Genomic DNA, 18356 nt, shown 5'->3' on the forward strand with positions numbered 1-18356 from the left:
GTGGCTCCGCCGAAGAGCGCAGACCCTTCAGGATCCGCCCGATGCGGGTGTCGGGGCTGGATCCGGGATCCCCGACGATGCCGCAGCAGCACGGGGTCTCCCCTGAGGTCAGGCTGATAAAAGCCTGCATCCCGCGGATCCAGCGCTCGACCTGGCTGTGGCCGCCCTCCCGCCCGGGGGCGCCAGGCGTCGCCTTGCCGCGTGGGCCCCCCCCCTCCATGACCCGGAAGCGCTCCGGAAGCGGTTCCGGAGTGGGCGCCGGCAGGATGGCGGCGGACACGCAGGTGAGGCGGGCGGCCGCGGGGCCAACGCGGCGGATGGCGGGGCCGGAGCGCGGGCGGCGGCGGCGGGAGCGCCGGCTCCGAGGTTGCGGGGCTGACGGCGGCGGAGGCCGCAGGAAGAGGCGGCGGGCGGCGGGCGCCTGCCAGCTGGAGGCTCGGCTCGGCCCGGGCGAGCACAGCGACCCTGGCTGGGGCTCGAGGAGTCCGGGGCTTCGGCTTGGCTTCGGGGCCGCTGGCGCCCTGCTGGGCCTGCTCCCGCCCGGGCGGTGGCTGAGCTTCCCCTCGGGGTGTGCCACGGTTTCCCAGAGCCCCGTGACCGTGAGCCGCGGGGCGGTGCAGAGTCCCCCCCCACTCTGTGCGGCCACCTAGCATTGTAGCCTTTATGTCCACACGGGTTTGGAGCTGAGGCTCTGCGCGTTGGTTTCTCGGAGGTAGGAGATAAATGACATTCCCCCTCTTAAGTTTCAGTCTTTTTATAATGTACAGTGCTGCTGAAATAATTTCTATTTCATAGGGTCGTTGGGGAGATTTCCTGAGGCAAGGTAGTAGGGCTCCGTGTAGTTTGGTTGCTGGTACTGGGTCCCTTCACCTAGGAGGGTTTTGTCACCTTTGAGTGTTAACAACACCTGTGGGTACGGAGCAGTTGAAGACACCCCCCCTTTTTCCATCCCAGCCTCTTCTGTAGCCGCGTGGAAGGATGAAAAGAATATAAAGGGGGAAAAAGAAACTTTCTCTCCTTATTCCACCCCCTCCACACACAACTCAAAAAAAAATGTAGATTTTTTAAAAAAACGTAGATCAAGCTGCCATTGAACTTGTAGTCATGCCTTCCGAGTGCGGGGATTACCCTGCCTGGAAGAAACTGGTGTATAAAAGACGGTTTGGGTCTCTGGGGTGAGATGAATTGATTCTTAGGTTTGAGCCTTGAGGCTGACCAAAAAGGGACCTTTAACCTGAACATTCAAAAGATATTTTGCAAGGGTCTCCTGAGGAAGGGGCTGGTAATTTGTTTAGAGCTGTGTCATAGTGAATCCTAAGAAGTAAAACTTTTTAGTGTTTCTAGAAGATTGAATGTTTAACATTAATACTCACGGGTAAAAGAATCTTCTCTCCAGCCAGGTGGTGGTGGTGCACGGCTTTAATCTCAGCACTCAGGAGGCAGAGGCAGGTGGATCTCTGTAAGTCCGAGGCCAGCCTGGTCTACAGAGCAAGTTCCAGGACAGCCAGGGCTACACAGAGAAACTCTGTCTCGGAAAACAAAAACAAAAACAAAAAAACAAACAAAAACCAGTATCTTCTCTCTAGAGTTGTGTTCAGTAGGTAACTCTTGGCCATGTTATCAAAATAGCCATAAGGCCTACTTAAGTTAGTCAAAATGATATAAAATTAAAAATTCTTAAGCACATTTTAGTAGTCACATGTGACTAGTGGCTGGTGTATTGGCCAGACTAGGAGAGCATTTCTGTCATTTTGGAAAATTCTCTTTCTTGGTCAGCACTATCTACAGCCCTGTCTGTGAACTTGGAAGGCATGGCTGCCGATCTTTTTAGCATCCAGTATGACTCCTAAAGGATCTTAGTATTCTTTTCCTCGGCGTTGTTGTGACGAGATTTCCAGGGGGTTACTGACTTTTCATCTTTTCCTTTGCCATGCTGAGGATCCAGCTCTGGACTTCCTGCATGCTAGGCAAGGGCTTTATTACAAGCTACACTCTCAGCCTCTCAATTTCTGATTAAGAAGAGCCTTGACTTCTTTTTCAAATATGAAAAGTTCTTTGATATGTGAGAGGAAAATATAGCCACGAATTTAATGCTATGTTATTGACAGTGTAGTGGCACATGGTTTTAGTCCCAGCATTTGGAAGGCAGAGGCGGGTGAATCTCTGTAAATTCCAGACCATCCAGGGCCCCACTGTGAGACCTTTTCTCAAAAACAAAAACAAAAAGAAAGAAAGAAAGAAAGAAAATCGGTGGTGGCAAAGTTCACCTTTAATCCCAGCACTCGGGAGGCAGAGGTAGGCGGTCTCTGAGTTTGAGGCCAGCCTGGACTACAGATCAAGTTCTAGGATAGCCAGGGTTACACAGAGAAACCTTGTCTCAGAAAAAAGAAAAAGGAAAAACCCAAAAGGAGTTTAATGTTACTGTATTGTAAGGCCGAGGGTAGTCTATAGGGTGAAGGTGCTTGCTTTGTGCAAGCCTGAGTTAGATTGCTAGGTCCCTGGGTGGAAGGAGAGAACTGATTCCTGAAAGTTGTCTTCTGACCTACACACACATTATGCCCCCCTCCACCCCCCCTCTTTCTGGCCTGTGGGTGATTCAGTGGTAGAACACTTGTCTAACATTCATTAGCCCCTAGGTGTCATCCTTAGCACCTCTCCTACAGGATGTTGTAGGGCTGAGGTCATGGCTCAGCGATAGAATGTGTGTCTGACATGTACGAGGCCTTGTGATCCCCAGCACCACAGAAGCAAACCCAACAAATAGAGAGGGGAATGGAGAACACAGGCAGTAGCAGCAAACTTTTGGAAGCCTGAAAGTGACAATAAGAGATACAGATTTGCCGGGCGGTGGTGGTCCATGACTTTAATCCCAGCACTGGGGAGGCAGAGGCAGGTGGATCTCTGTGAGTTCGAGGCCAGCTTGGTCTACAGAGTAAGATCCAGGACAAGCACCAAAACTACACAGAGAAACCCTGTCTAAAACAACAAACAGAAGAAGAAGAAATGAGAGATGCAGATTTTTGAACACCAAGGAAGTGAGTCCTAATCTATCAGCTGGGAAACTCAGGAACCTTTAAGAGGTGTAGTTGATGGTGTCAGCTAACGTGGAAGTGAGGATCACTGGGTTAAGGAGACTTTGAACCCTAGGTTTAGATTCTGTCAGAGTCTCAGATTTTCTACTCTGAAAAGAAACTAAAGTTTTCCCTCTGGTGACTATAAAACCCAGTACTATGGACCCAGTGCTGTGACCACTCACTCGTCTAAGGTCAGTCTCTAAGGAAATTGTTAACAGAGTCATTGGAGAAACTTTCCCCCATTGGATGGATATTTCTAGATCAGAGGACTCAGCACAATGGATACAATAGACTCACAACAAAGCATATTACTTTGAAATTTCAGAATCTTAAAGATCTAGAAGCTTCTAGAAAGAAAAACCAGGTGTCCTCCAAAAGATCAGTCAGAGTTGGCATTCCTATAATCCCAACACAGGAGGACTGGAGTTGGAGGCCAGCCTAGGTACACAGTGAGACCCTGTCTGAACACAACAAAAGTGTTTTGATGCCTTCATAGCCACAGCTAAAGGTTAGTATTCAGTGGAGAAGTCCAGTAGCTTCAGGACTGTGAAGGGAATGATTTCAGTATAGAATTCAGGGTCTTGACAAACTTGAATATGATGCCAGAACCTTCTCACACTGCACGAACTCTCTGAACTGAAGGGTGTGCTTCGCACAGACACTGTGGTACACTTGGTGGGAATTTTACACCCTGTAGATGGTCACCTGCCAGACTGGGGTAAGACAGAAACTTCAGAGACTCCTTCAGGAGAAGGGACAGAATTTTCTGGAATGAAGACACACAACTAAGAGTTTGAGTCGAATGATGAATAAGATTAGGTAAAACAAGGCAAACAGGCGATTGTGGAAAGGGCAGGTATTAACTCCAGGGAAGCAGTGCTGGGTGAGGTGAGGAGCACAGGCCGTTAAATGGAGGGTGCCTACTGTTGGTGCACAGTGGGAACACTGACCACCCCAGCTGGCGCGTCTTATAAAACTGAGGACTGCTGTTGGTGGGACGGAGAGCGGGGTGTGTGTGTGTGTGTGTGTGTGTGTGTGTGTGTGTGTGTGTGTGTCAGAGGATGGAGGCCAAGAGTCCCAGTGTGAGGAAGCCTCCATATTTAGAGTTACGGAGGTGACTGCTGAGGTGCCGGCTAGGCTCAGTCATGGGGGACGGACCTAGAACCCGTGGGTTGTGTGCCTATGTGAAAGTAAAACCAAGAACACCTAGAATAGCCAGAGCAGGGCCAGGTGTGGTGCACACCTTTGCTCCCAGCACTTGGTGGGCAGGCAGCTCTCTGAGTTCAAGGCCAGCCTGATGTATGTAGTGAGTTCCAGGACAGCTAGGGCTATGAAGAGAGACCCTGCCTCAAAAAAACTAAACCAAACCAACAAACAAAAGAACACTCCCAAAAATATCAAAGCAAGAAATAGTTTATGTACAAGTTTGGATGCCGTTGTCTTCGTTGCAGGACTTAAAAAGCAGGGGCCAGCAGGGTGGCTCAGTGGGAAGACCACTTGCAGCAAGACCTGATGACCAAGCCCAGGACCCAGCACCCACTTAGGGAACTCCTACAGGTGGTTCCCTAATTTCCACACTCGTAAACGCCCTTCTCCAAAATAAAAGTGGAAATAAAGGCTTTGTTCTGTGTCTCTGCACCCTTGACTCATGTTACTTATTTGGGCTTCCTTTGAAGTACCCTCAAAACAACCCCCCACTCCGACTTCAAACTTAATTGTCTCATGGACCTGCAGCCTGCTCACGTGAACTTTGCAGTCTACTGCTCAGGAGCAGGTTTTCCCAGGTTTCAGAGAATGTTCACAAACTGCCTGAAGCAAGAGACTGCAACTGTGCTAACTCAGATGTGGAAGGCTGTGGGCACGTTGGTGTCCCTTTGTAGACCTGTTTGGTTTCAGTTTGGGTTTGGGAACACAGGTGCTGTGGCCATGGGCTCTGCTTGAGGCAGAGACGTCTGTCTGGAATGGGACTATCGATGCCGCCCTTGAAGTACAGCAGTTAGTACACAATGTTGTGCTTTCGATACCAGTCCCGTGGGGTGAGTGCTGTTCACTGCGTCAGGTAGATAAACGAGATTAGAGCTGACACGTTTGACTTGGTTTCCTCAGCCAGTGAGAGCAGAGCTGGGACTGTTCTGTCAGAGTGGCGTGTGTACTGTGTTCTCCCCGGGAGGTCAGTGTGACGGTGGGAAGCGAGAGCATGCAGGGCACATAGTCCTTAGATTTGGACTCTTCTTTTTTCCACAAACCTAGTTCGTCTCTCTCTCTCTCTCAGTCTTATCCATAGTTCTTAAATTTACTTCATCTTAAATCACAAATCAACACTTTTAGTTTTGATTAGTTCTAGATCTCTGCCTAACTAAAATAATTGTCCATTTCCTGGGATCATATTCAGGTTTTTGTTTTCAGAATTTTTGAGGTATAGTTTACATGTGAAAAAAGTACCATCATTCATTCATTTATTTATTTGAGACAGGCTCTATGTAGAGTAGGCAGGCAGACAGGCAGGCAGGCCTTGAACTCACAGAGATTCTCCTGCCTCCTGCTGTGATTAAAGGCATGTGCTATCATGTCTGGATTGTACTGTCTTTTTAGAAGAAATTTACTTGTTCTGTTAGAGTATATCTTGGTCTTGATCATGTCCACCTGAGTGCTCCCTCTCATTCCTCAAGTACCCCAATACAGTCCCCTCTCACATTCATGCTCACTTAAAAAATTTTTATTCTATTTCATGTGTATGTGTTAGTGCATTTATGTATGTATGTGTGTATGTACGTACGTATGTATGTATGTATGTATGTATGTATGTGCATGCTTATGTGTTCCTGGTGTCTGCAGAGGCCAGAAGAGGGTGTTAGATCCCCTGGAATTGGAGTTAGAGGTGTTTATGAGCTGCCATGTGGGTACTGGGAATTGAACTTCAGACATCTGCAAGAGCAGCAAGTGCTCATAAACACTGAGCCATCTCTCCAGCCCCCGCCCCCCTGCTTTCAAAATACATTTACTTATTTAAAGTGTGTATATATGTATGCATGAGTGTACTTTTGTGTACCCATGCCGCATTGTGTGTGTGTGGAGGTTGTGGAAGTCCATTTTCTCCTTTACCGTATGGGTCCTCAGGTTTGGTATTTGGTCCAGTTAGTGCTGCCGACATGCATGTGGCTGTGGGGCCACATGCTGGAACTGGGGCAGCCTACCAGTGGTCACATCCCTTAAGAACAATGCTCCCCCTCCCTTAGCAGCCATCAACCAGGGGTGACATTAGGGGTATTTCTGAAAGGATACTTTCTGTCTAGATTTTTGGATTTTGCCTTGCCTACATTTGAGAAAGGTATGTTGACTGGATTAAAATAGTGCATCTAAACCGTGGGGGGGTTTTGTCCCTTGTCCCTAGAGATTTGACAGTGTCTGGTGACTTGATTGTCACAACTGGGGCAGGAGGAGAATCGGCTACTACTGGCTGCAACTAGTGGGTAGAGCTGAGAATACTGCCAAATACCCGTACTGCACAGAGGCAGCGTCCCCAGCTGTCAGGAATGTGGCCACTGTGCTGTGTGCACACTCTGCATGCACACCCTCGTTGTTTGTGGTCTGACTGATGACATTTGCTGTTGGCTTTGGTCTTCACAGGTTTCCGAGACACTAAAGCGTTTTGCCGTGAAGGTAACTACAGCTAGTGTGAAGGAGCGGAGAGAGATTCTCAGTGAGCTGGGGAGATGCATTGCTGGAAAAGGTGTGTATCTGCCCTCCACCTGCGGTACTGAAAATCAGTTGTACTTTCTCATCTCTCTTCTTCCCCCTTCAAGATTTCTGCCTTCACGCTTTTTTTTTCTTTTTTAAATAATGTGCTTCAAAACAGTTGAAACAGTAGGGTCAGTGCCGATAGATGCCCGAGTTATTTATGGTTTTAACTGTATTGATTTCAAATGTTTTTAAAAGATACACCTGTGCCGGGCAGAGGTGGTGGCGCATGCCTTTAATCTCAGCACTCAGGAGGCAGAGGCAGGTGGATCTCTGAAGCTGAGACCAGCCTAGTCTTCAGAGTGAGTTCCACGACAGCCAGGGCTGCGACACAGAGAAATCGTGTTTTAAAAAACTGAAAAACAACAACAACAAAAAAACCCACTAGTCTTTCTTGAGCATTACACTGGGCACACATTCTTTTGATCCAAGACACTTCTTTGTATGTCCATAGAAGTAAGAAAATGGTAGCAGGTGGTTGGCCAGTTAAGGACCCTAAGATCCGTTAAACTTGAGAGATCCATTGCCAGGCAGAGCCATGCGGATCTCTGTGAGTTCGAGGCCAGCCTGGTCTGCAGAGTGAGATCCAGGACAGACACCAAAACTACACAGAGAAACCCTGTCTCGAAAAACCAAAAAAAAAAAAAAAGATTGAGAGATCCATGTTGTCTAAAGCTCTCTGAGAACATTTACTACTTGTGTTTGAATTTTACACAACTTTCTGTGTGTGTGTGTTTGAGAAAAGGGTCCATATAATGGCCTTGAACTGCCATTCACCTTTCTTAGCACTTGGTACTGGATTACAGGTGTGCACTATCACCGAATTTAAACAAACGAGCTGACTGGCCAGCCGGCCTTCCATCCTCCTTTCCTCCCAGTCAGGGTCTCACTGGATGGAGCCAGCCGGCTTTAGCTCCCGACTCTTCTCTTGCTCCATCCTCCCGGGTGCTGAGATGGCAGGTGTGAGCTGTCGTACCTGGCTTTTCCTCTCACCCTCTCACCCTCTCACTTGCTGCTTCGAACCTGCTGTTGCCTGGGGAACAGCCAAGCTTGTGAAAGCTGGAAGTGGAGTTAGTTGCTGAGCTTCTGAGCTGTCCTCCTGTGTGTTAGTGCTGTGGTGTCTAATTTTGTGCTTCCTTGGAGGTCATCCACGGTACTTTATCAGCAAGGCTCTCGTTAGTGAAGACACCGTGTGATGACACCAAATGTGTACGTGTATGGAGCCGTAATGGTTGAATTTCCCTGCATAGGAACTGCCAGACACTACGTCCTGCTCCCCCACTTTCTGGAGCAGGTTTGACTTGTGTGTCTTGAGTGTGTGAAGCACTCTGAATCTTTTGAAGGTGATTGTGCTTTTCTGGCACCCTGCAGTCCTGCAGTTGTAAAGTGCTGGGGTGTGAGAGTGCAGCCGGCCTCCGGTACCGGAGCTGTTGTTCTGCGTTCTCTAACACCTGAGCCCAGGGCCATCATGAAGCTAGTGATGTCTCTCTAGGATCGGTGTGAGGGGTAAATGAAAACATTTGCAGGTGTTCAACGCAGCGTGTGGCAGTGGCACACTGCAGCGTATGTTTCCTGTCATCATTACTGCTCGGTCAGCCTGCCCCTGGCTCTGTTACTGCTTTCCTTAGAGCTCTACAGGGTCTGGCTCTCTGTACCACATTTGCTTCCTCTCTGTCATCTGGGCACCTGAATGGGAAACGCCGAGAAAGCTTCCCAGGCTTGATGTTCCCAGTCCAGTGTCTGTTGACGGCATGCTCTGGACTGACAGGTAGTGCTTGTCCCGTTGACTCTCCAGCACGCGAGGCACCTTGTTCAGCCCAGGCACCCCTCTGGCTGGCCTCTGTGGGTTTCTGTTGTTCACTTTCTTCCTTGTAAGGTGGGTTTCACAGCAGGGCCCGCCTTGTGGGGATGGCATGCGTTAATGTATGGGAAGCGCTTAGAACAGCACTGAGTGCCAGGTGCTCTCAGTCCACCCTCCTTCTTACCGTCTTTCTTGTTGTTAATCCCGTTCAGCACCTGCCTCCCTCTGCATTTCCTGTAGCTGACTAATCCCTCGGCAAGTTAGACTTTCAGAAACTGCCTAGTTGCAGATGCTTTTCCCTTGCTGGCTCCTCATGGTACCTTGAACTCACTATGTAGACCAGGCTGGCCTCGAACTCACAGAAATCAACCTGCCTCTGCCTCCCTGAGTGCTGTGATTAAAGGCGTGCATCACCATGCCCAGCTTATGGTACTTTAATTTTCACTTTAATTTTTTTTTTAAATTATTATTTTGTGTGAGCCCTGTGTGTTTTGTTTTGTTATTGAGACAGGGTTTTTGTGTTGCCCAGGCTGGCCTCAAACTTCTGGGATCAAGCAATCCTCCTACTTAGTCTCCTGAGTAGCTGGGAGGTACTACAGGCATGTGCCACCACACCTGGTTTAGCTTTCTGTCGGTCTGTCTACTTATTTATTTTTGAGACAGAGTCTTACCCTGTAGCTGGTGGACCTGGAACTTTGCTATGTAGATCAGGCTGGCCTTGAACTCAGAGATCCTCTTGCTGCTGCTGGGATTAAAGGCACGTGTCGCCACATCTGGCCTTTCTGCTGATGTTTAGACCACTTATTAGGCTGTGCATGAGCAGATACCTGCCAAGAGATCATAAACGAGACAGCACAGGGTGAAGCCGATGCTCAGGTCAGGAAGCAGATCAGCTGTAACCCGCTGACCCTCTGCTCTGCAGAGACAGGAAAAGTACCGAGGTCTGTGTTTGCTTCTTCAGTGTCGTTGGTTTATCAAGTGGCCGTGTTACTCTGAGCTTTGCTGGACCATGTGTTTTGATACTGCTTTTTCTTTTTGGGATTTTTCCTCAAAGATTCGGGGGCTTACTGGGGTGTCTGACAGAAGGCCCAGTGTAAGCAGAAGCTCACACTGTGCGTGTTGCTGAGTTTCTGTGTAAACTTTGCTTTCAGATCTGCCAGAGGGAGCAGTAAAGGGGCTCTGCAAGTTATTCTGCCTGACTCTGCATCGATACAGGTGAGTCCCACCAGAGACCCAGTGTCGGGAGTGTGTCCTACAGGGAGAGGGGTAGGGTAGTGGGTAGAGCCCAGCTGTTAGAGCCAGACTTCTTAGGTCTAACTGCTGGATCCTGGGCAAGTTACTTAACCTCTCTATGCCTCAGTTTCCTCACTGCAGAATGGAGATGTGCCATTATATACCTCATGGGTGGTTGTTAGTGTGAAGTCCTGAGACGGTGCCTACCTCCGTGATAGCTCAGCATATGTATGCAGTCATTAGTTGTGCCTAGTTTGAAGTCATGGGGCATATACCATTCTGCCCTTCTTGTCATCCTCTGCTCTTATCAGCTACTTTTAGAACTCCAGGGCAAGGTGATTTATCTAGTTTATTTCCATCACCTAGGATGCATTGGAGTCGAGTACCATCAGTTTTCCCCCGTAAGGCCAGTGCTTGGCTTAGGCAGTCCTGCCTGTGCTGAGGTCCCCTGTCGTTTACCTCCCCGTTCCTTCCTGCTCTAGAGATGCAGCCTCGCGCAGAGCTCTGCAGGCAGCCATCCAGCAGCTGGCTGAGGCCCAGCCAGAGGCCACGGCTAAGAACCTCCTGAACTCTCTTCAGTCTTCGGGTGTCGGCTCCAAAGCAGGTGTTCCAAGGTAAGAGCCGAAGGCCATGGAGTCCTGCTCAGGTAGGCTTGTGCAAATGAGCAGGTGTGAGCACAGAATCTGGCTCTTACCTTTTGCACTCTGAATGGTACTGAGAGCGTATCTGTGTGGAGAGAGGAACCAGGTTAGTAGAGGAAATGGCGTTCCCTGAGGAGCAGGGCTGGGAGTCAGTAGGCCCAAGGCACTGGATGGGTAAAGCCAGATTCATTCATTCATTTAAAAGTTATGTGTATGAGTGTTTTGCCTGCTTGTATGTCTGTGCACCATGTGCATGCCTGGTACCCAAAGACACCAGAGGAGGGTGTCAGGTCCCTTGGAACAGACAATTGGGAACTGCCATGGGTGTGGGAGCCTGTTTTCAGGTTCCTCGTGGCTTTACCCAGCAGATCTGCATAGAGAGGATGATTAGGACCATGGGCCTGAGTGCAGGTGTCTGAGATGGTCTGCACTTGGCTGTGCTGGGGGAGGAGGTCTTTTGCTCCACCCCTTGGCGTCTCTGTAAAAACCCTGGGGCAGAGACAGTCAGGGCCCGTTGGAAAAGGTTCCAGGCCCTCTCGAGGCTATCCTTTATTTTCTATCTGTTTATCTCCGCAATATAAATCCTTCTATCTAATATTTCCTGCTGCTCGCACTCGAGAAAACTCTGGGGATCTGTGGGGGTGGTGGGTAAACGCCCCACACGTGGGGTTGCTGGGAGAATTACCAGGTCCTTTGGGAGGACAAGCAGCGCTCTTAACATCTGAGCCGTCTCCGACCTCATCTTGTTTTTATTGTTGCAAATGTCAAGTGATGAGATGTTGGCCAGTGAGGCCTGGACTCTTGTCGTGACTTGTCCCTGATGCTGTTGGGGAACAAGTTTCTGAACTGTTAAGTCCAGGGAGGGTTGTGAGCTCTGCCGGCCTCAGGTGTGCCTTTGTCTCTCCCCTCTCCTCTGCAGCAAGAGCAGCGGCTCGGCCGCCCTGCTGGCTCTGACCTGGACCTGCCTGCTGGTCCGCGTTGTCTTTCCCCTGAAAGCCAAGCGGCGAGGAGACACCTGGAGCAAGCTGGTAGGTTCCCTTGTCTTTGGAACCGTGAGGGTCAGCTGTACGCAGTTGTATGAAGTTTAGGCATCTCTTGCATGCCAAGTGCTGTCCCAGGTTGAAGTGGTCCAGCGGTATGTGTTTGGTGGTGGCGTAAGTCAGCAGGAGTCACATGTCTGTTCGCTAATGTTCCTGAGCTTCTCTGGGTCAGGCATGATGCTAGGCATTGGGTGCAGTGATGGGTAAGACGTGTGGGCCATAACTAAAAAGAGGGATGCCAGAATATACAGGAATGCAGATCAGTAATGTAGATCATGCCATTTTCTGACCGTTGTCTTGGTCATCCAATTCCCTTCTCTCTTTTTTTTTTTTTTTTTTTTTAAGATTTATTTATTTATTATGTATACAGTATTCTGCCTGTATGTATCTCTGCAGGCCCAAAGAGGGCACCAGATCTCATTACAGATGGTTGTGAGCCACCATGTGGTTGCTGGGAATTGAACTCAGGACCTTTGGAAGAACAGCCAGTGCTCTTAACCTCTGAGCCATCTCTCCAGCCCCCCCTTCTCTCTTTCTACGCCTGCTCCTTGTACAGTTTGTTTCTTCTTCCCACCTGTCTGCTGTCAGAGATGGCCTGGCAGGCCGGGCTGGGAGGTTCTCGTGGATGTCTAGGTAGGCTGAGTGTAGGTCAGGGGAGTGGTTGATGGTTCTGGAGGAGTCTTGAGGGTGGTGCTGTGGATCTAATTTTTGGCCATGAGATTCGACAGAGCCACTTCCCTCCCTCTCTTAGAGAGGTATTTTAGAGAGATTTGCAATGGCCGTGGACACTGTACAGTGCAGTGCATGTAGATGTAATGACTAGCAGCATTGGAAAGCTGAAGTCCTCTCCAGGTGAAGCAGCCAGGCAGGCAGGCGGCCTTGTGCCGGGTTTCTTACTCAGCACACTTGGGACAGCTGTGGAGGAGCCTCCAGCCGTGGATTAGTGGTGAATTGGAGCACGGACACTTCTGGTAGTCCTCGTGCTGGAGCTGGTGTGCGTTGGGCTTCGTTGTTAGCGAACGGCTTTCTACTAAGGTGGTTACCAGCGGGCGAGGTCTCGGGTTTATCTCCATTGAGTTCCTAGAGCTGTGAGCTGTGCTGTCAGTCAGCTTGGTGAGTGGTGTGATAGGACCGAGTGCAGCAGGAGCGTGGGACCTGTTGCAGTGACTAGAGTCTGGGCTTTTCCTGTGCGGATTCTGTTGTCCTTAGATACATAATTCAGCCATTTACTGGCTGGCACTATGCTAAAAGCCGGGGCTGCTGTGTGAGTAAAGCTGAGACCCCTTTTGCATCTGTGGAGCTTGTGCGCTGTTGGAGAAGATCGAGGTACAGTGTAGAGTCTGGGGCAGTACTAAAGGAAGCAGGGGGAGGGGACTCGAGCAAGGGCTGGAACATCCCAGAGGGGGACCCCTGATACGATCCTGAATGTGATACCGGCAAGCTTGTTTAATTATAGAGACCTTCAACAAGTATAGAAGGATATGCTGTTAGCACAGTAGATAAGGATATAATCGTGTAGAAGGATGTAACTGTTTCTAGCCACTGTGGTCCCTTGTGTTGCTAGTTTTTGTGACTATAGAAATGTTTTCTGTGGATCTGACAATTTTTGGTGCCAGTGCTGGAGATTTAACCAGGGCCTTGGCTGGCCTGGAACTCACAGAGATCCACCTGCCTCTTCCTCTTGAGTGCTGGGATTAAAGGTGTGTGCTCAGTCACCTTACTTCATACAGTACTTACCACAGTGTCTGCTGGTTAGTTATTGTTCATTAAGTATCTGTGGTCTTTTATTTTAAGATGTTTTCCTGCTGGGTGATGGTAGTGCACACCTTTAATCTAAGCACTCGGGAAGCAGAGGCAGGCGGATCTCTGTGAGTTTGAAACCAGCCTGGTGGGCTGGAGAGATGGCTCAGAGGTTAAGAGCGCTGCTTGCTCTTCCAAAGGTCCTGAGTTCAATTCCCAGCAACCACATGGTGGCTCACAACCATCTGTAATGAGATCTGGCGCCCTCTTCTGGCCTGCAGGGATATGTGCATCAGAACACTGTATACATAATAAATAAATAAATCTTTAAAAAAAAAAAAAAAAAAACCAGCCTGGTCTACAGAGCGAGTTCTAGGACAGCCAAGGCTACCAAAGAAACCTTGTCTCAACATCCCCCCACTTCCCCAAAAAAGGTATTCTTTTGTTGTTTTTGAGACAGCGTCTCATTGTGTAGCTTTATCTGTCCTCAAACTCACTGTGTAGAACAGACTGACCTGGAACTCACTAAGATCTGGTGCCTCTGCCTCCTGAGTCCTGGAATCAAAGGTGTCCACCATGCTTGGCTGTAGGATTTGGTCCTTAATGAAGACAAGTCTAGGCAGATAAGTACATTAACTAGGATCTCTTGTTCTGTTCCTGAATGGCAGCGGTCTTAGTGACGAATGTTTATTGTGTCTTTTTAAAATTTTTTGTTATTGGGGGTGAACTTGAGGCTTCGTGCATGCTATGTTCTGAGCTACATCCCCATTTGTGTCTTTATTTGTTCATAGTTTTCTCTCCCTGAGCTATAAGGTACAAAAATATACCTTCTTCTCCTTGTGTATACTTTGGCTTATAGGAGATGTTTAACAAATATTTATTAAATAAATACATGAATGAAGGGTACTAGGTAAGGCAGGATTTAGGGGGCTGGAGAGATGTCTCAGCTCTTGGGGAAGACTCAGGTTTGATTCCTAGCACCCACAACTCTCTGTAACCTCACTTCCAGGGAATCTGATAGCCTTTTCTGACCTCCAAGGATACTGTACATTTGTGACGTACAGACACACAGACAGACAAGCAACCCTTTTAGAGAAGGGGCAGATTTAGGACAAGGGGTTGGTAGAGAGAAGAGGGTTGGGTTCCAGTGGGCTGGAAATGCAGCTGGGATCTGGAAGGCCTGATGGATGTCTGTGGCAGACCATGAGGGTCGTAGGAGACTTCTGAGTCATAGGATGCTTCGAAGTCGTAGCCTGACTCCAGCGTTTCCTTGCCCTGGCAGGTGGAGGTGCAGTGTCTGCTGCTGCTGGAGGTGCTGGGGGGCTCCCACAAGCACGCTGTGGATGGCGCGATGAAGAAGCTCACTAAACTGTGGAAGGAGGTGAGTGGAGCTGGTAGGAGGCGTGCCTTTTCTGTACCTCTGCTGCCCGTCTGCCTCACCGCCTTCCCCTTCCTCCTCAGAACCCTGGGCTGGTGGAGCAGTACTTTTCAGCCATCCTTAGCTTAGAACCCAACCAGAACTACGCTGGCATGCTGGGGCTGCTGGTGCAGTTCTGCACGGATCACAAAGAGACGGATGTGGTCAGTCAGCATAAGGCAAGTGCCCGACGTGCTGACAGTGGGTTTGCTGCATCAGGGTCTGGAGGGAAGGAGCGGAAACCTGCTTTGTCCTCGTGGCTGCAGCTGTAGCCTGTGTGGATCCTGGTGTAGTCACTGGGGTGAGACTTTACTGTTTACCTCTGTGGGCAGCTCCCATGCACCAAGTAGTGTGCCAGGAGTTGGGGATGCACCAGTGAGCAGAAGATGTGATCTTTGTGAGACTGAATCAGAGGACTCTGACATGAGACAGATTGTCACCTAGTTAATTGTATCTGATAAGTGTGACAAAGGAAATATGCAAGATGGGTATCTGACTTGGACTGTGGGTCTGGGAATGTGTCCCTGTAATGAAGGAACTTAGGGGGTAAGCGAAGTTGGCCAGTAAGGAGGGGCAGAACTTTTTGGGCAGAGAGCAAGTAGGAAGGAGCATGGAGAAGGCAAGTGGGGTTCATCTTGGGGGTGGGTGAGAGCTTTCAGAGATCACCAGCTGTGAGCAGGCAGGGCCACCCTGCCAAGGTCTTTGAGCTTTGTCCCGGGAGCCATGGAAAACACTGCTCCCCGCCTTTCAGTGGCGAGCAGGGGAGGGTGGAAAGCCATGGGAAGTGGGTCCACTGCTTGGTGCTGAAGTTTTGGGACCTCGTGTCCTGTAGAGCGCCCTGCTGGATTTCTACGTGAAGAACATTCTCATGTGCAAAGTGAAGCCTCCGAAGTATTTGTTGGTGAGTGGATTGCACACCTGCCTCCCAGACAGTATCAAATCCTCGTTTAAATTCTGCACACCACCTGCTCTTTACTCTCACTCTTTCCCGGGAGGCCTGGGTGCTTGACTCCTTGTCTTCGTAGGACAACTGTGCCCCCTTGCTCCGGTTCATGTCCCACTCGGAGTTTAAGGATCTGATTCTGCCCACCATTCAGAAGTCCTTGCTGAGGAGCCCGGAGAACGTTATTGAAAGTAGGTTCCTGCTGAGCAGGTGGGTGGGAGGGGATGTTCTGTCTGAGCAACTCTGTTCTGTTGGCTTGCAGTGGGAGCATCCTATGTTCTGAGTGTGAGATGTGTTCACCGGCACCTGGTGAGAGCCGTGGGCAAGATAGGAACCATCACCAGAAGATGTTGAAAGTCATGGGCTTTCTTTTCAAATTTATTTCTGTGTGTGCATGCATGCCTGACCGAGTGCATGTTCCCACAGAATCTAGAAGAGGGCATCAGATCCTCTGGAAACTAGAGTTCCAGGCAGTTGTGAGCTGGCTGATGTTGGTCTTGGAAAAGCAGCTGGTGCTTTTACTGCTAAGCCATTACTCCTGCCCTCTCAGGCGCTGTTAGAAGACTATGGGAAAGTACCCACTTAGAATACTGACGATTTTGTGGAGGCTGGAGACTGTTGAGATTCAGAGCCTTTTCTCGAGACAGTTTGGACTGATTGGTGTGAGGAGCAGAACTTTGGCTCAAGGGGGTGACGACCTTGTGGCCTTGCGGAAGTGAAGGGTGGTCATGTCACTGTGGCGCTAACCAGCAGACTCGGGCGGTGTTTGCTGGGGAGTGGGGCAGAGTGGGCACTGGCACTGGCACTGGCACTGAGGAGCACTGCTTTCTGTCCCCTTAGCCATCTCCAGTCTGCTGGCGTCAGTGACACTTGATCTCAGCCAGTATGCCCTGGACATCGTGAAAGGCTTGGCTAGTGAGTGTGCTGACCCCTCTGCGGCCGGCCCCTTGATGCCCCTTGAGTTACAGTCGTATTCGGTAGTTTGGGTTGAAAAGGGGGTGGGGCGCATCTTACGTTAGAAATAAGCTTTAGTGTCAAGAAGACAACTCCTTGGTTAAAGGTGGTTTCTGGTGCGTGTGCCAGCTCAAGTGCAGTCCTGGAAACCACATGATCAAAGGAGAGAACCTACTCCCACACACTGTTCTCTGACCTGTACGTGCGTGCTGTGGCACCCACCCTCCCCCAGACATAACTAAATAAATGTTAAACATGAAAAAAGAAAAAGAAAAAAGGCTTTAACCACCAGCAGTGGGAGGGGGTTCTTTTCTGAGATTGTTGATGAGGAGGTCGACGAGCTGGGACTGGAGTCTCCATGCTCAGCTGCTGCAGCCTCTGAGCGGTGTCTCTGTGTGTCCAGATCAGCTGAAATCCAACAGCCCCCGCCTGATGGACGAGGCTGTGCTGGCCGTGCGAAACCTGGCCCGCCAGTGCAGCGACTCCTCCGCCATTGAGGCCCTGGCCAGGCACCTGTTCGCAATCCTCGGAGGTGAGCAGGCCTTCCCGACCCCGCAGGTGACACACGGCAGATGTGCCACTAGCCTTGACACTGGAATGTGGAGGGAACTTGACTGAGTCTGCTCCGGGAGAAGCTGTTGATGGGGCACACCCACATGTGTGGCAGGAGCACACCCACATGTGTGGCAGGAGCACACCCACATGTGTGGCAGGAGCACACCCAAGGCTGTGGAAGTGGTTCTAAGAGTGTGCTTTTGTGTGCATGGGAGAAAGGAAAGAAAGACACGAGGATGTTAACGGTGCCTTTGAGTAGTAGGAACATAGTGATAGAGCTCGTTTTTCTCTTTGTATTTTCTGTCCTCATATTTTCTGTAAGAATGTCGTACTTTTGTTTGTTTGGTTTTTTGAGACAGGGTTTTTCTCTGTAGCCCTAAATGTCCTGAAACTCACTCTGTAGACCAGGCTGGCATCGAACTCACAGAGATCCGCCTGCCTCTGCCTCCCGAGTGCCGGGATTAAAGGCGTGCACTACCACCGCATACCTGAGAAAGTAATACTTTTAGTCAGAAAACAAATGTCTACAAAGGCTGCTTCGGGAGTCTACATGTGTGTCATGAAGTGAGGCCAACATGAACGAGCACTTTGGTTATTTCCTCATAGGTTCAGAAGGCAAGCTAACGGTCGTAGCCCAGAAGATGAGCGTCCTTTCAGGTAGGGGTTCCTCCCTGGGTTGTGGCAGTGTGCTGTGGTAATGGGGAGGTTTAATGTAACTGTCAGGTAAGGTGAGTCCTTTGAACTCTGATGCCCAACAGTGTTGGCTGTGCCAGCTTGCCTCAGGACTCTGCTGCCAGCTGGGTGGCAGGAGGCCTGGCTTCTATAAAAGGAGAGGCTGAAGAAAGCTGAAGGACTGTCCATAACGTCCAGGGAAAAGCCTGACTGCTGGGGCACCCAGCAGAGGTCCGTGGCCTGGAGTACCCTGGTGGCCGCGGCAAGAGGCTTGTCTGCTGTGGCTTTGTGCAGGGGAGGGGCCAACCAGAGAATCTGCTTTTCAGGGATTGGAAGCCTCAGTCATCACGTGGTATCTGGGCCTTCCAGTCAAGTCCTGAATGGGTCGGTGGCTGAGCTGTTCATCCCGTTTCTCCAGCAGGAAGGTAACTCCTTGTGACCTGGGGAGCATGCGGTTTGGACCCATTCTTGACCATGGTTTCTCAGTCAGCCTTCTAAAAGGCCTTCTGAAGGCTTGCCTCCTGAGTTAGCGGGGCTGGGCGTAGTCT

The 18356-nt window shown here is 49.9% G+C and overlaps 1 protein-coding gene across 1 annotated transcript in view; it reads left to right on the forward strand.

Moving 5' to 3' along the window:
- The first annotated feature begins 226 nt into the window (after positions 1-226).
- Gcn1 (GCN1 activator of EIF2AK4) overlaps positions 227-18356 on the forward strand; it is a 63580-nt gene continuing 45450 nt past the window's right edge. Inside the window, exons 1-13 of the mRNA XM_059248774.1 lie at positions 227-284; positions 6702-6804; positions 9765-9828; positions 10329-10460; positions 11407-11515; positions 14550-14648; positions 14729-14863; positions 15517-15585; positions 15710-15818; positions 16468-16542; positions 16985-17113; positions 17743-17793; positions 18135-18233. Of these exons, the coding sequence (XP_059104757.1) occupies positions 267-284; positions 6702-6804; positions 9765-9828; positions 10329-10460; positions 11407-11515; positions 14550-14648; positions 14729-14863; positions 15517-15585; positions 15710-15818; positions 16468-16542; positions 16985-17113; positions 17743-17793; positions 18135-18233 (1192 nt within the window). The 5' untranslated portion in view covers positions 227-266. The remainder of the gene's footprint in view (positions 285-6701; positions 6805-9764; positions 9829-10328; positions 10461-11406; positions 11516-14549; positions 14649-14728; positions 14864-15516; positions 15586-15709; positions 15819-16467; positions 16543-16984; positions 17114-17742; positions 17794-18134; positions 18234-18356) is intronic.

This window comes from Peromyscus eremicus, chromosome 23 (assembly GCF_949786415.1).
Source record: "Peromyscus eremicus chromosome 23, PerEre_H2_v1, whole genome shotgun sequence".
Lineage (NCBI taxonomy): Eukaryota > Metazoa > Chordata > Mammalia > Rodentia > Cricetidae > Peromyscus > Peromyscus eremicus.